General features: G+C 37.0%; 1 protein-coding gene across 3 annotated transcripts in view; it reads left to right on the forward strand.

Annotated features, from left to right (window-relative positions):
• LOC113505356 (oxysterol-binding protein-related protein 9) overlaps positions 1-17,602 on the forward strand; it is an 82,201-nt gene that overhangs the window by 32,544 nt on the left and 32,055 nt on the right. For all 3 annotated transcript variants that reach the window (XM_026888010.1, XM_026888011.1, XM_026888012.1), the window contains exons 2-8: positions 6-134; positions 489-668; positions 1,105-1,182; positions 1,584-1,634; positions 1,969-2,038; positions 3,502-3,609; positions 4,966-5,071. In XM_026888010.1, the coding sequence (XP_026743811.1) occupies positions 6-134; positions 489-668; positions 1,105-1,182; positions 1,584-1,634; positions 1,969-2,038; positions 3,502-3,609; positions 4,966-5,071 (722 nt within the window). The remainder of the gene's footprint in view (positions 1-5; positions 135-488; positions 669-1,104; positions 1,183-1,583; positions 1,635-1,968; positions 2,039-3,501; positions 3,610-4,965; positions 5,072-17,602) is intronic.

The raw sequence follows: 17,602 nt of genomic DNA on the forward strand, positions 1-17,602 counted from the left end.
TACAGTCTAAAGAGAAGATGACGCGTGGCGTGCGTCGAGGGTGCGTGCGACTCCGCGCAGCTGTCATAGGCATCGATGATGAAGACGACTCCACCTTCACCATCACCGTAGATCATAAGACCTTTCACTTCCAGGTAAAATTATATATACTGCTATCTATTTTGTTTTAGTACGATAATATTGCATTGTAGTACCTATAAAAATCGGGTTAATAATGTAAAAGGGTATAGAAATGCTATATGGACCTGTCTTTTTGAAAAGCATTTAGTAAAAATTGTTTAAAAATTCAATTATGTACTAAATGGTGTGTGTGCTATATGTGTGCTGTTACTGTTGATTTTAATATCGAATAAGTAAAGTTTTGCTGTTTTAAATCTTATTTTATGGATCAAAATATGATAAATGAAATATTGTGAAACTCAACAATGGTCAGCTAAATCGACAAATCATTATCATAATATTATGTTAGTTCCATTCCCACTTTCTAGGCTCGCGACGGGTCTGAACGCGAGCGCTGGGTCCGTGCCCTGGAGGACACGATATCGCGTCACGGGCGCCGCGAGCGCTGGTCGCGCTGCATGCCGGCCCCGAGACACCGACACGGGGACCTCGAGCGCAGAATAGCTGAGGCCGATGCATATCTCCAGATCATGATCGAGCTGGTTTCTGTAAGTCCAATTTGTTTATTCATGTAAGCCTATCTCCGTCGACTACTGCCAGTCGTTTTTTTTCGTTCCTCCTGGACACTCGCTCGCGGGAGGAAACGTGTAGTGTCAGGCTCTTGCTGACTTAACCTAAACCTCCGTTCTACGTCATCCACGCTTTTATGTCGGTGTATGGCTATGCGTTGCAATCCTGGGCACGAATACTAAAGTTTAAACGGTAGGAGAAGATTGGCATCCCTGCGCAAAAATGACATGCAAGTGGCTTATTTTCAGAAATAAAATCCTCCAAAGAGCGCAATCTATCCCGGTCAGGACCGGGATGAAGAGTTAATTTCCCCCAGCGAAGACAAATTACCTTCATTAATATTTTATTGTAATAGATTGCCACATTTGTTGTGTTTAAAAATAAAATATTTATCCGTTTCCATGTCTGTTGCAGAAAATGAATACGCGAGTATCGGAGCTGGCTGATCCTCACGAAAAGACTAAAGGACAAGTTATCTTAGACCATTCCAATGTTAGTATATGAACGCACAATACTTCAATTTCTAACATTTTGTAATATACTAACCCAAAAAAACAGTAGCTTAAAGTATAGCCACAGTAGTTTGAAACATCTGAAAGCAAAAATTAAAATAAAAGCTTGTAAAAAGCTATTGAAGTTCCACGTACCTAGTCAAAATTGATTTCTTGACTGAGGTTGACTCTATAAATTTCCTTTTTTTGTAAAAAAAATCCTCCACGCAGGAATTTGATCCTTGTGTCGCGGGAAGCTTGACTGACATTAAAATTACGTGCACAAAGACAGCCAGGCTCAAAACAAGCATTTGTATATTCTTTTATTTTGACGACGCCAGACATACGAAAGAATACAAATAATTGTACTATGTTAAAAGATATGTTTTCTTTTATTTCCAGGCCATGTTGGACAACATAAAACATTCCATTGTGCTGCTACAAATAGCTAAGGTAACAAAACTTTTCTTTACTTTCATTTTCATTTCATTAAAAAAAGAATGTAACAATTATAATTTAATGAATTACAAAAGCATATTCTTATTTTTTTTCGTTTTGATGATCCAGTTCACAAAATAAGCACTTTATTAGATTCAAGATCAGTGTACTACACAATTCATACTCTATAGCAATTTTACCTTAAACGTTTTAAATATCCATCACTCGATCATTTGCCTCTATCTTCACACATACGATTGACAGAGACAGACATACTTAACGGCCAATAACGTATCAACTTGTATACTTATACGTTATACATTAGTATAAATGATTGTTTTCCTTACAGAATACAGTTAATCCAGTAAACGGAGTATATCAGGGACCTACAAATCCTTCACAAACACATATCAAACAAGGTATTTGGACTTTCATTGAAGTATACAATCATTCAGAGTCGAGGATATGATTATTATTATTACTACAACATTTCATTTAAAGCCAGTATTAATTTGAAATGCGTGAACAGCAATTTGAGTCACACAATACATGGTTGCAATATTGTAATTAATCCTTATATCACACAGTTAAACCTGCTACCTTTAAAGCTGTTATAATTATTCTTTTTTTTTAAATGTGCACCGCTGAGTACCTGCAAAAATATTGATCCTTTAGAAGAATTTCGTCGACAAAGGTTGTCTAAAAATATCGCTCCTAAGGAAAAGACTGCCTATCGTGGCGTCATGTAACTATTTAATTTTTTATATACCCCCTCCCCCCTCCCCCCCCTACTCATAATATCATTTGCAATGAAGAATATTTTATCTATCTTATTGAAAATGTGATAAACGGTACCGGTAGATGCGAGAAGTCGCATAACATTTTGTCGACCGGAATCTCTTCCGCAAAAGAGCGCACAGTGAAAAAGTTTTGTGTACAATTATCATGACGCTGATCCTTTGTAAACCATACCGCTGCACTACCTACTGTATTACGGTTACGTTTTCACCTTTTTGGTTTCTCCTAAAAAGGGACGTAATCACTAGGCAAAATTTTGCGCTTGGAAACTATTGTTTGGTAACGTTTTTTTTTTTTGCAAAAGACACAAATTACGCGCCGTGATGCATGTTATCTGGTAATGTTGCGCCGTGTCGTCTAATTTTGCCAAGCATGTTGTAGAAGATTTTGCGCGTCAAATCTTGCTAAGTGCTTACGACGCTTAAATTTCGGGGTCTAAATCATTCTTGATGATATCGAAATTATTAAAATGAGTCTTAAACGCGGCCATAGTTTATATACAGTGTGTATAAAGCCAGAAGGTCTCACAATCCCCGATATCGTGAACAGCCCGCACTATTCACCGGCACGTCTGCCGCGCACCGACCTTACGACGGGTCGGAATCGGAATGTATTTAATTGGATAACTTGTCTCCGATGATGTCCGCTGTGGACTTACTTCGACCTCTTAAAGTAGGATTGTTGCAATTGTGGAAGAGAGTCATAGATTAAGGCCGTGCAAATCACAGAAAGCGCCGAAACAACTTTCTTTTCTTTAAAAAAAACACCACATCCGCAGTAAGGAATTTAATTCTTGTGTCACGGGGGGTTGACAAACATACAAATCACAAGCACAAAGACACCGAGACTCAGAAGAAGCATTCGTGGATCACAAAAATGCTTGTTCTACGCGGGGATCTCACCCGCGACACGACGCGCACAGTGGGATTGGCGTGGTGACCACAATCACTCGGCTCGTGCAATCAAACTGTTAATAATGTTACTTTAAGAAGTGGTAGTACGGCTTGAAGTCGGTGTTCTTCTGTGCGGGCTGGTCACCGGTACCAGGTATCGTGTCCCCTCTCGCTAACGTGTTCCCCGCCAGACGCGGAGCTGTCCCCGCGCGTGGAGCTGGGCGCGGAGTGCCGCGAGCTGGCCGCGCCCGCGCTGGCGCTGCCGCCGCTGCAGCCGCTCGAGCATCTGGATGCGCCCAGTACGTACACACTCACAACACACAGGCACACTATATATAGCCCATTGTATACCTTCTTATTGCCAGACGCGTACCATATTTACAAGCGTGAAACTGATAAAAATTGTCTAATGTAATCGATGTTAGTGAAATGACTTGTTGAAAAAAAATATGAGCTTTTCGTTCAGCGTACTTGTCATTTTTTTTGTAAGGGTGGTTGGTCGCCTTACATTAAAAACTGCTTCTTCTCTCTTCATCCAGAACGGGATAGTTTACTCCCTAAAAGTCCCCTAATTATTTAAATTCTAGATAATAATAATTTACCGTTAGGTTATATTATAAAAATATGTTTATTTCGCTATATATAACTAACTGCTATTTAAAAGTACATATACGTATTCTCATTGCGTCCTGTATACCTGTTTGGTAACAGTTGAACACAAACGGCTCAGAATCCAAGTTACAAACTATAAGTGCCACTCCAATTAATGAAGGTCGGTACTAGATGTTGGAATCTATCTCTCTATCCTATGAAAGGTGCTCCCAATGGGTAAGGTAAGTACAATAGGTACACGGGAGCCCCAGAATTTTCAAAAATAATTGTAATACATGCTACTCGTCTCCATAGAGTAAGCAACTCGTTCATGGGTCAATGTATACGTTTCTACAACAAGCTTCCCATTCATGTTCGTAAGCTACCGACTAAGAAATTTAAAACTTTTATTAAATTAAAACTATCCGGAAAAGGATATTACAAAATATCAGATTATTTAAATGATAAAAATGCTTGGGATTGAACTGCTCGCTTATACAGCTATCATTATTTGTGTATATACATATGTGACATTTTTTGAGCTTTTGCATGAATTTATTTTTGTTAATATTAATTATTATTTGATTTAATAACATGCAACTCATTTGCGTTTTTATTTTTTAAATCTTTTTATATTTTTTTTTTGTAAGTATAAACCTTATGCAGGTATATTATCAATTTATTGAAATACTCTGCATTAGTTTATACACTCGAATTTGAAAATTGTCTGGACTTTAAAAGAGACTGCGACCCCTGAGTTTGTTTCGACATTTCTTCTTAGGGTAGTCAGCTAGGAAATGTCGGCTCCATCGTTCTCAAAAAAGACATGTAAAAGTGATAAAAAATATCCTATTTGCAGAATAAATAATTTCATTTCATTTCATTACCCTACATACCTGGTCAGAAACCATGATATAGGTTATTATGTTTACAGTATCCGAGAAAGTTCTTTGTTGCAATACCGTACATTCAACATGTATACAATAACGTAGGATAGTTTCAGGATTTTTTTATCATAAAATAATTGCGTTCACTAAAAATAACACACATTTATGTTTGTACAGCGATGTCCCTGTTGGTGCCGGACACGTCGTACTCGTCTTCGGAGGGCGAGGACGACTTCTACGACGCGGACGACGAGCCCGCCGACATGCCGATGCCGGGGCCCAGGTCAGTACACAAACTTATGTAAGGACAGCTACACAAGATAAACTATACATTTCTACATAATAAATTATACTAAAACAAAAATCGCTAATATATAAAACAGTTTATTGCGAAAATATATTCGTGAGTCGAACAAGTTCAACTGTCTTCGTGTCGGCTCGTGAGTAAGCGTCGAGCCCGTCATGACAAAAAAAAGTACTTTTTGACTTGACTAAAAACTGATTTTGGTAAAACGATTAGTTTTTTCGCTTGTCCGTTCCTTTTTATCTAGTTTTGCTGTATTTGTTTCGATGATATAGTACCAGGAACGTGGGAAATGTTTGAAACAAAATGTAATTTAGTAAGTAAGGGTAAATTAGAAAAGTTACGAAGGACGACTGCTCCTTTCGACGTTGCTCTTCTCTAGATGCGGAAGGTGGAGTACCGGGTGTTGTAGCGCAACTTTGAATCCATATGCCAAGCAGTAGACTGCGATAGTCAAAGCAGATTATTTGGTTGAAAACATGGCTCGTCTACTTATTATTCCAAACTTTAATTGTAGTCCCAAGATCTAGTATAGTCATGTAGGCTCACATCCCTGAACGAAAAAATTTGTTACATTTAGTTTTCATTGCGTATGCGATTTAAATATTGTTTGTCCTGCGAAGACGATATTTAATTCTTTATAATCACTTTACTAGAGTACTTATTTTACTTGAGAATGGTATACGTTATCAACCATTCATTTACTTTTGCCATCTCAGTTATGTTAGGATATAAACTATTGTTTCTATTAACAATCATTTAATCAAGTACGTTTTTCTCATGATCAATTTTGATCATTGATTTACCGTTATTTTGTTAACCTGCGGGTAACTCACCACCTCCCTGACATTTGACAAATTATCAAATACCATGTAGAAACTAATATTATCTTTAGCATAAAGCCCTAAACAAAAAAGCAAGCTTTTCTACGAGAATTATTCGAATTCTCGTTATTGATCATTTGAGTTATATTATTTTAAAATCATGGACTGCCTTTACCGGAAATAAAAAAGGGGAAGGCCTTACCTGCAGCGGAATGATCATGGCTGAAAATAGTATAATAAATAATGAATAAAACTATCTATGTATGTAACGATCGATAGCACTACAGAGCCACGAAGGTATCGCAACAGGAAATGAGGTAAGTGATAAAAATATCATTCGGAGTTAAGCTGTGATGCTGAATTTAGCTGCCTATCGATCGGAGCTAATTTTAACTGCGGTTCGGGAAGCGGGACTAAGTTTATATCAAGCTTACTTGTTTGCCTCTATTTCAATGTATTGCTATAAAACGTCGTTTGCATAATTCTTGTTCTAATGGAAATAGCAGTACCTACTGCTTTTTTAAGCAAGCATATTATGCAAGTATGTTGTTAGAATTCTAACGATCACAAACTCCATGCTTGAAAATTGGTAAATTGCATTTAAATGGTACCGTGAAGTAAAAATTCCCATACATAAAGTAGTACAGATGGTACCAGGCTAAAACAAAATAAGACGGCAAAGTAAGATTACCAGCTAGACATCACTGTAACTTGAGTCGAAATGGCTGTGGACTCTGTTTGGAGACTTAAACGTAACATCTTTCATCTCATCCAACTATCGAAATTATAAACCTACCCACCTCCTGCCAGTTTAGTTCCATTTTCATGCTTGATAAATTACTACGCATTGCCACGCGAAGTGAAGGTAGAAGGTGGGTGTCCAAATGCGGATCCCCGGTAAAAAAATGATTATAAACAAGGAGTAATACTATGCCCTGGTTTGTGAAACGCTTGCATTTGACATTGGAAAAGTTAGATAGCTACCTTAGGCCGTCCAGGTCTGCTCAGAGCACCAGTGTATTTTGCAAGTCTGTATGTTGGACCTGTGGCCTCGTGTATGAAGGGTAAAAATACCTGTTTCCTTCTGATAAATTCTATCTATCTTCTATCCCGTGACTGAAGAAAATACCCCAAATATGGATAATGACCTGTTCTCTTATGGACAGGGCCTGAGTATTTAACACCTCCCCTCTCCCACCCATCAATATTAAATCATCTTAAATTTAGTACAAAGCCTCTTAGGTACAATATATCGTTTCTATAAACCCTAAAGAGGATTACACAACATATGTTAGCATTTAATGATCTCTATAGAGAAACAAGATTCTCAGATTACTTATCGCTGTAATAGCGCCTAGAACCTTCCCAAAATGCGTTACCTCTTGTAGGTATTACAGAACTTTAATTGGAATTACACTATCGTAGGCAAAGTTTTAGTTAATTTACAGTAAAACTGTAAAAGTTAAACTAATTTGATCAGTTAAATAGGCATAAAACTGATGGAATAAAAGTGTCTGTAAAACAAAACGAGTTATTGAAGTAGATATACAATGGATTCCGATAGACGTTAGTCATACTAAAATATTATTTCAATGTATGTAAATGGGAACCGATTTCCAGGAAATCAAGGCAGCTTTCAAAAAATGCTTCTCATACGTATTAAATGATGTAACGGTTTACTCACGCGTATTTATCGGGGTAGCCCGACTAGTTTCGGACCCAACCGGAGTCCTTAATCATGAGCAGACGCGGCGGGATCGCGAGTCGAACACGTAATTTTAAGGACGACTTTTCCTCCCTCCTCTTTTTGCTTTTCATTTCAATTATTACGTTTTCATAGGCGGTATCAGCCGCTCAAGTTTCTTCAAAGAATTACCAAAAATATAAATGAACCATTCAAACATTTATTCGTTGATCAAATAATTTATGAAGTACTCCAAGGAAACCTTCGTCCAAATATTCATTAAACCTTTCCTTTTACTACGGTCTTGTCTCGGAAAGCCGATTGCTCAAACTGTCATGAAAGAATCGACAGTTCATTCCCGAAGCCATTAAGAGTATTTGTTACTTGTTGCGTTAGAAGTTTTTGTACCAAAGTATGACAAAAAGTTTGTTTCTTTAGAGGTAATGATTGGAAGAAACGAAGATAATTATTAAATAATGTAACGGCTTACTCACGCGTATTTATCGGGGTAGCCCGACTAGTTTCGGACCCAACCGGAGTCTGGGAACTAAACTGTTCGACTCACGATCCTGCCAAGTCTGCTCATGACTAAGGACTTGCCAAAATCGGTAAAAGAAAACATCGTAAAGAAATCAATAAACCTGAGATTTTTTCAAGGGTGCCTTAACCACGTCAGTGAAATACGAGCGGTTTAATAACAGACCCCAGTTTGAAGATCAACTGTACCAATGATTGTATCGCTTTAGTTTATCGTTGTATTTTATTTACAAGATTAAAAAATAAAACCTCTTCTCTAATAATATAACTTACATTCGTTACGAACCTCCGTCATGTTTCACTCAACATGCAGTACATGTAAAGTTCACGACCTGGAGACCGACGACCCGCGACCCAATTCACCGCCGTGCTGTCCAATGCATATTGTATGCATGCATGCATGCTGATGAAGAATGCTAGATAGATTATATGATCAACTTACCATGAATTGCTAAACTAAAGCAAGACTTGTTGAAATGAGGCTCCGCCAAGCACTGCCTTGCGTTATCTCTTTTCTAAAAATCGCAAACGGTAATTAACCAAGGATGTTGGCAAACTGAAAAAATAGAGGTATTTTCGACATAATTTGCTACCAAATTGGTGCCAACTTGTATTTATCTATATATATAAAAGAAAGTCGTGTTAGTTACACCACTTATAACTCAAGAACGGCAGAACAGATTTGGCTGAAAATTGGTAGGGAGGTAGCTTAGAGCCAGGAGACGGACATAGGATACTTTTTATCCCGTTCGACAGCGTTCCCGTGTGACTTAACATGAAACGTCAGTCACTATAAAACGTGGTATAACAAAACGCAAATGACAGCTATGTAATGACGTATGGATGACAATTTGATATTTGTAAGAAATCAATATTAAAACTACTTCTATCTATATGAAAGTCGTGTTTGTTACAACACTTATAACTCGAGAACGGCTGGACCGATTGCCATGGTTTTTGATTTGTTGGATTTGTTTCCGTCCCGAAAACAGAATACATCTTAAAAACAATGAAAACTCGATATGTGTAATGAATACTTTCATTTCAATAAATGCTGATTTGTTTATTACATGTAAAACTTTTGTTGTCCATAGGGTGATACCAGGAGATCAGATAGTAGTATTTCATGAGGGTTGTAGCTGGGGAGCACGAGGGCGGTACCAGGAGAGCACGTAGCCGTAGTTGATTAGGGTGATACCAGGAGATCAGATAGTAGTATTTCATGACCTTAGAGTAGGTAGCAGTCATGAAGGGATTACCAGTAGAGCAGTGAGGGTTATAGCTGGGTAGCAGGTACTGTACGCGTGAGAGTAGGGTGGGACCTTAGAGTAGGTAGCAGTCATGAGGGGATTACCAGTAGAGCAGGTAGCAGTAATACATGAAGGTGGTACCATTAAATCGGGGAATGGTAGTCAAAATCAAAAATAAACTAGATATCTATTGGCAGCACCCATGAGTTTGGCTCTAAGTTGCAGTAGATGTATATGAAGGTGGTTGCGATCTTGCTGAAGGGCCGCGATTAGCATAAAAAACTAATTCAATCGGCAATATTAGTAAATCATGTGTTTCTTATTTACAACCTATATACAACTTAAAATGATTACTTAAAAACAATCAGCAATATTATCATCGACTCTAAGGCGGTACGAAGTCCGCCGGGAAAGCTAGTCTCAAATAAAAAAACATTTTTCTGAAACTTCTTCACAGAGAATTATAGGTGATATATCAATAATTTATACTTTTTTATCATCCAAACTCTAAAACCAAGTGAGCAATACAAATCCTTTATACCTTTCTCCATACAAAATCAATCCGTAACAAGTATAACCAGCCCTCTCGATCTCCGACCGCAACATTATCCGTATTCGGGTTACGGCTGTTAGAGCAAGATCAATGTGCATTGCTGTTTCTAGGTCAAACGGCAGCGGTTAGTCCTGAAATAATCGGACAATGAACTGCGTTTCGATTCGCGGTCGTCTAGCATGAGGAATGTAGTGTCTGGCTTTATTGTATTGGATACGGACTTCTTATGACGTAATCCGATTGATATGTAGGACGATTTATGTTTTACTTTATAAATTGGAAATCTCGGTATTGCCCGGAGCTGTAATTTAGGTATTGCCTGGAGCTCGTTTCGGGGGTTGTCATAGCGATTCAGCAACCGTTCTCCTAAGACTAATTCGCCGTTGAACTATGGCTTATCCTTAAGTTACATATCGACGTCTACTCAGACTTTCACGTTTAAGCTTAATGAAGCTGTCCAGCCATTTTCGAGTTTTAGCGAGACTAACAAACGATTCATCGCTTATCGAACAATTTTACACACAAAATACGCCCAAATAAGAAGTTCCCAAACTTATTCAAAACGATTTATAAAACCATTCGGCTTACCCTAAAATTTTGAATAGAGGAAAAAGGAATAGGTCGCTCTTAATCAAACGCAGTTCTTTGAAGTACGTCATTAGAGAAATATTTCAAAACAACCTCTAGCCTTCTTAAGGACTTCCAGATTTCGTAAACAAGTGTTACGTAAAACAGGACTTGGTAAACAAAATGCCGTATAAATATTAATTGGTCTGTATCTAAAAGATTCATTCGATTACTATTCCGTCCGCGGTCGCGTATAATACGAGATATGGGAGACCCTTTGAATAATTCTAGGTTTCGTAATACATAACCTTTATACAATATCGGGGTCAGTTATGTTGCTTTGTTATTTAAATGTCGGTTTTCACGGATTTTGCGAGGCTTACATGAAAACTTGGGTAGTTTTGTCCGTTTGGCCCTTTTAATGCGATAATTCTGGGCGCACGAATTTGGGTCAAGTTTGCGTTTAACGTTGTAATTTAGACTTTTATAGTTTAAATCATCTGGGATATTCGTACCAAAAACAATGAATAAATGACGACCGTTCTGTAATTAGTGTACAAATATAATGGTTGTATAAAACTATTATTAGTTATTGCTTGTGAAGTAAGCGTGCATCGTGCGATCTACATGAAAACAGATTTCCATCGAACTCTTCACTGAACTCTTATCTATGTCTCACACGAGTAACCAATAACAAAACACGATCGCGAAGCATCACAAATAAACTCAGTCCATTAGAAACGTATCGCTTAGACGAAAGAAATAGAGATAATAAACCGGAATCGTTCACGAGAAGAAAAAACTAACGCTTTGTGTTGCTGACGATTTTCAGTTACAATACAATGAAAGAGATCAGAGGATGTCGAGAAAAAAATAGTTCCCACTTTATTTGGTAGGTAAAGCTCTAAAGTGTTTAAGAAAGGCTTCTGGAAATTTCCTTAAATATATGCGTAAACTTTTCTATAATATTTTCAGTCTGTCTAGCTTTATTGTAACAGTCGTTTTGGTACAAAAAATCTGATTTTAACCCCGCAGGATAAAGGTGCAAAACGAAGCTAAAAATAACTTGTAAGTATATTTTAACAAGCGAAATTTACATCATGAAATAAAATGACTACATATTTTAGGAACGATGAACTTCTTTGAAAGAGGATCAAAGTTTTCTCGTTTACCAAATATAGCCATTACGTTATCGATGACAAATCTTCACGTAAAACTTGAAGACTAAAGCCCAACGTACCTGAGTGACTGGCAACAAAGTCAGATGATTTATGCTTTTGCTAAACTAAAGTTTTTGGGTATATGTATATGCTGACCTATGTATTGTAGGCAGGGTTACAGAACTACAAATACAGAATACTTTGAATAAAGCCTCGTTGAAACCAAACCTACGATCAGTCAGCTACTGTAAGCGAGCATTACATAGATTCCAAATACCATAAATTCGCTTTTTAGTTTTGCGTAGCAATGACGCGTAGTCGCTGACCAAAATTACCGTATTTTATTAAGCTACCGTGAACGCAAATAAAGGCTTGCTCTTTGCTCCCAAGCCCGGCTAGCTGAGAAGGCAATGCGACACGACCGGTATCAGGCACTGTTTTCACGTATATCACCCACATTTTTACGTACCATCGAAAGATGAGAAGAGACCTGTGATATTTACTTCTAAAGTCCTAGTTTTACTTCTTTCTATAAAAGCTTCAAAAACAGCTGGCTGACGTTTAGTAACTCAGCCTAAAGGTTAGTTTGTTTAGTAAACACACTACGGATAAGGCTGGGCTTTGTCTAAATATCGCGTGACCTTCAATACTAGCGGGTAACACGAGCGCGAAAAAGTACGACATTTTGAGTAAAATGGCGCAATATAGCTCTTAAAAATGTATGATCCTCCATCCGTTTATTTATCCGGGATGTACGCTAACTACATGAAAATAAAAGATATATAGATCTGAGAAAGATTTAGAAATAGATTTCATCAAACCTTGTGTCTTCAATATTGAAGTTTTCTTCCTTTACAATAAAATATACCATCGCATTTTCCTTAGCAAATAGGTTTGTATTTCTCTCGTATAGTCTAGTCTGTGTCCAGCGGTCGGTCATATATATCCGAGAACCATTTTAACCATATTCCTATTTATAAAGACTTGTAAATAAAACCCCAAATATGAAATCGGCAACATCGAACTAATCGTCGTAGTAAATATGATTCAGTTAGACTGAATCATCGAAGTTGGTAACGATGCAAAACGAAGACCGGAGATACTCCACAATTACTGACTCACACTCCATTAACTGCATCTGCAGATTTAGCGCGATTTACTACTCAACAGTTGTTAATTTTCTGTATTCGTAATCATTGGAAAGTTAAACTAAGCGATTTTCTCATAAAATGGAATTCTCATTCTTTTGCTTAAAATATAATATTATAGATGTTTTGTATTGTTTGATTTCGCTGAATTAGGTGCGTGTCAATATGTAGGAAACTACAAGAAGTAGATAATATCATGTGTCGAAACATCTTTATTATGCTACCTAATCACGTAATTAAACATTTCCGATACATAAACTTTCGCTCGAAGTGAAAAGGCCATGATGAATGAACTTAGGCAAAAAGGTGCGAAAGTATTACTGAAATGTTTAAAGGACTAATTTACGAGTTTTGTGATATGGGCCGTAAGAGTAATAACAATTAGTCGTGCAAGATATGACAAGCAAGATAGAGTAAATATTTCACACTGGTCGGCTAAAAAGCGTTTAAATTGCCTCCATAAATTCCACACACACGTCCTTAATTTGCATTTTAGATTCCATCACTGAATCTGTCCCGGTCCCGGTTTATCGTATTGATTGTCATTAAATTTGTGGTTTTATTTTAAACTAGCTGTTGCCCGCGACTTCGTCCGCGTGGTTTGAGATATAACTTATGATTTATACCTGCCCTGTTTTTTTCCACATTTTCCATTGTATCTTCGCACCCATTAGACGCAGCGTGATGGTATATAGCCTAAAACCTTCCTCGATGAATGATCTTTACAACACAGAAATAATTTTTCAATTCGAACCAGTAGTTCCTGAGATTAGCGCGTTCAAACAAACAAACAAACTCTTTAGCCTTATATATTAGTTAAACATGATCTGATATTTAAAGCTTTTATTATTTAAAGATTTTTTTCATATTTAACAATTACTTCTTTTAAGAGTTCTTATGTCCGCTTCTGTCTTTTACTATCTTTACCTTATTGATCGGACTTTGGCACTTTGATCATCTTAACATACTTAATTTCATATATATATATATATATATATATATATATTTTAATTTATACGTTAAAAATTGACTCTAACATTCGTCATTGTCTATATTGCTATAAGTGGAGACAAATACACAGAATCAGTTATTAAAGCTTACGAAATATTAAGTATTGAGGGGAATAATGCCCATCTATCCCTACTGATATTATAAATGCGAAAGTTACTGTCTGTCTGTTACGCTTTCACGTCTAAACCACTGAACTGATTTTAATGAAATTTGGTACAGAGGTAGAGTTGACCTTGAGAAAGAACATAGGATGCGTTTTTTTTCCCGGGCTTTAGAAGAGTTCTTTTGGAAACGCGATATAACCGACCTCGAAGCCGCGGTCGAAAAGCTAGTACTAATATTGTATAGCTGAAGAGTTTGTTTGTTTGAAAGCGCTAATCTCCGAAATTAGTTGTTCAAATTGAAAAACTTTTTGTGTTCAATAGACCATTCATCGAGGAAGGTTTTAAGCTATATAACATCACGCTGCAACTAAGAGGAGCAAAGATGCAATGGAAAATGTGGCAAAAACGAAGAAAAATATTCATCTTCGAGGGCTTCCCTTCAAAAATTTCTTACCACGCGGACGAAGTCGCGGGCAACAGCTAATTTCATATAACCTCCTACCTACCCTAAAAGTTCCACTTACTACCTATTGTTTAGTTAAGGATTCGGTGCGTTAAACTGTAGTGTCGTGACTGGTGACGTCTGGTAGGCCTGACTAGTGGGTAGGGCACGAGATATGGTGCTCGTAAAACGAAATGCTTTGTTTATTTTGACTGTATTTGTATCAAGACATTACCATTATACAAGTTCTATTTTTAAGTTGGTTGAGTTTTCTTCGCCGATGAGTTATAAGTTTGTTTCTCTGTACTTATACATCATTTTAAATTACCAATAGAATTGAAAAATCTCAAGAGAGAAAAGAGATATTATTAAGACTATTTAACTGAAAACTGGGTGACAAGTTGATGTCTGTTTAAAATAAATACGAACGAAGTATGTTTAAGAAAGGTCAAGAGTATCTTCGAATTCAACCGGGGTTCTTAATGGTGAGGTGACAACCTGTCTTCCGTAACAATTTGACTTTTAATTTAAGAAAATATTCGATACAAAACACAATCATGAATATTAAGATCCTACTACAATTCAAAACGAAACGATAGCCTCTTTAACACTTTATACCTTACCTACGAAGATTACAGCATCTACGTAATAAATACTCTATCTTTCGGTGCTATAACACGGTTTTAAATTCAAACTACGTATCGTAAAATAGGCGTTTTTATTAGGTTGTATCCTGACTAGAATTTTACTGTTTGGGACGTAAAATGTTGGTAATACTGTAGGCTATTGTCGTAGTCTTGGTATCTCTTCACGACTTCAGCAGTCTTGCTTGAAGAGGTTTTAGTTTCAAAGACGACTCTCGCACTAAAGTACTTAATCCATGAGGGCCCTTACAAACATGACACATGCACAAAGGCACCTAGATTCAGAACAAATATTTCGTGGATCTCGCAAATGCTTATCCCTCTTGCGGATCGAAACCGCAACACGTCGTGTTCGTGCTGATAAGCTAATGCAGATAAGCTACTCTGATTATATTCTTCTGCTAACGGTTTAAAATGCGAAGCGCTACTAGTATTTTATTAACGAACTTTCTAACACAAGATAAGAAATTGTATAAAAGAGCGTCTAATCTAATAACTTTTTATAAAGTTATGCTTCGTATAACGTATGAGGAGATGATTCATTTACTAGAAGAAGATATTATTTATCGATTTAATGCTTTCTATTTAATGTGTAATGGTGGACTTAATAACGGTAACATTCTCTAATGTCTTCTATGCGATGGTGTAGAGATAACAAAATGTAATTGCACGATAGGAAAGATGACTAAGGTTTAACAAAACAATATTTTAATTTACAATCGTATGCTGAACAAAATTTCACAAAATATGCGCAAGGATGGTAAAATTGTTGCGTAAATTGCTATTTTCTAAATATAAATTAAGAAACAGGTAGCGAACATTCAAGTTTAGAACATCACGTTCGTCATTATAAATTCCGCTGTGGACTACCAATAAATAATTTCATGAAACCGAAAAGCTACATAATTAAAACAGCACCTTTTAACTCCGGCGCCATTAAATAAATTACATCGCAAGTAAATGGGTACCGGTGAAGTCTGAAATTATTACAATCGATAGCGCCCACATTAAAACCTCCCTAAAGGTACTACAGCCTTTTGAATAAAAACTCAAGGTAACCATTGTTTGAAAGGAGAAAGAAATGTAGTAGGTACTAAAGAAAGAAGTACACATTATGATGATGAAAGACCTTTTCCAAAGATCCGTAAAGACACGGAACCCTCGTGGAATCTCATTGGCATTTGTTGGACAAATGTTTTACCGTACCTAAGAATCTCTAAATAAATTAAATGAAAAGATTTGATCGGATATTTTGCTAACGCTGGGCCTCCTTTCATGGAATAACTTGCGGTAACGGAATTGTAGGTAATGTAATTTAGATATCGGGAAAATTTGCATGAGATTTTAATAAAGAAATATTCACATTTGTTTATTTTTTGTATCGCTGTTATTTTTTTAATACGATTAAAAGTGTTTGTAATTAACAAAATTTATTGATTTCTTTTCGTCATCATCCGGACAGATTCTTAACAAATATTTAAGATGACTCAATCAGTACAGTCGTGTAAACAAGTGTTTATTGTAAAAGCGATCGCACACGAGGTGTTTATTTATAAACAGTGTTCGTATGCGTTCGTTCGCCGTCGATCGCCGCAGCGATGCGCCGACGCGATGCGGTCAGGGGGCATAGAACATGTATGCGGCGAAGGGTTAGGTGTGCGTAGGCAGAATACTCGGGAAGTAAGTTCGAAGCTAATTCGACCCGTAATCAGATTTTGTACCCTATTCGTCTAGATGAGTCGTGGGTCGAAATTATTCAACGAATAAACACGCCAAGCTGCTTATTGTTCCCATTTTTGTTTCCATCGCAGACATTTATTAATTTGTTTGACAATTATAAAATAGATAAGAAAATAATTGTTGTTAAGTGATTAGTTCATTAATGTAATTAGTAGATAGAACATTAAAAATAATAACATATTCAAATATCGATCGATCCAAAAATCGAAAGTCAATTACAAATATAACACGAAGAATCGTTTAAACGTTTATATACCTCAACAGACAATTAATATCAATCCGTTCACTGATTGACTACCTATAAATCAAATAAGCGAGCTAACAAACAAACAGGCTGAGTTCCATACATTTGCCTGTCTGTTCTAATTTCGTCTACGTTCATCTCGGGGGCGCGCTTCAGTGGCCGACGGTACGCGCCGGGCGGCACACCTCTGCGAGTTCGCTCCGCGCCGCACGCGATCGATACACGACCGGCACACGTCCCACGACTTCTGTACGCGACTGTCCTACCACGCGGATTATAAAACGACAAAATAACGTACGTCGCAAAATTACAAGTAATCGCGTGGTTTTCATATCATCCCTCATTTGGATTGCATGTCCTGTGTGTTTGTGTGTGTGGTGTTTTTGTTTTCTTATATTTTTTTTGTATTTTCGTTGGTTTTTTTTTCGTATTTTGGAAAAACGTTCAAAAATGTGTCTTGAGGTTAAATAGTTTTGCGTAGGAATATCCGTAAAAGATATTCGACTTTATTTTTTGTGTGGTAAGGTTGAATGCTGGTGGTTGTAATTAAGGGTATTTTGGGCTCATTAGTAGGAAAGCTTCCGTTTCAGTAGCTGAGTGTC

The sequence above is a fragment of the Trichoplusia ni genome, chromosome 25, assembly GCF_003590095.1.
Source record: "Trichoplusia ni isolate ovarian cell line Hi5 chromosome 25, tn1, whole genome shotgun sequence".
Lineage (NCBI taxonomy): Eukaryota > Metazoa > Arthropoda > Insecta > Lepidoptera > Noctuidae > Trichoplusia > Trichoplusia ni.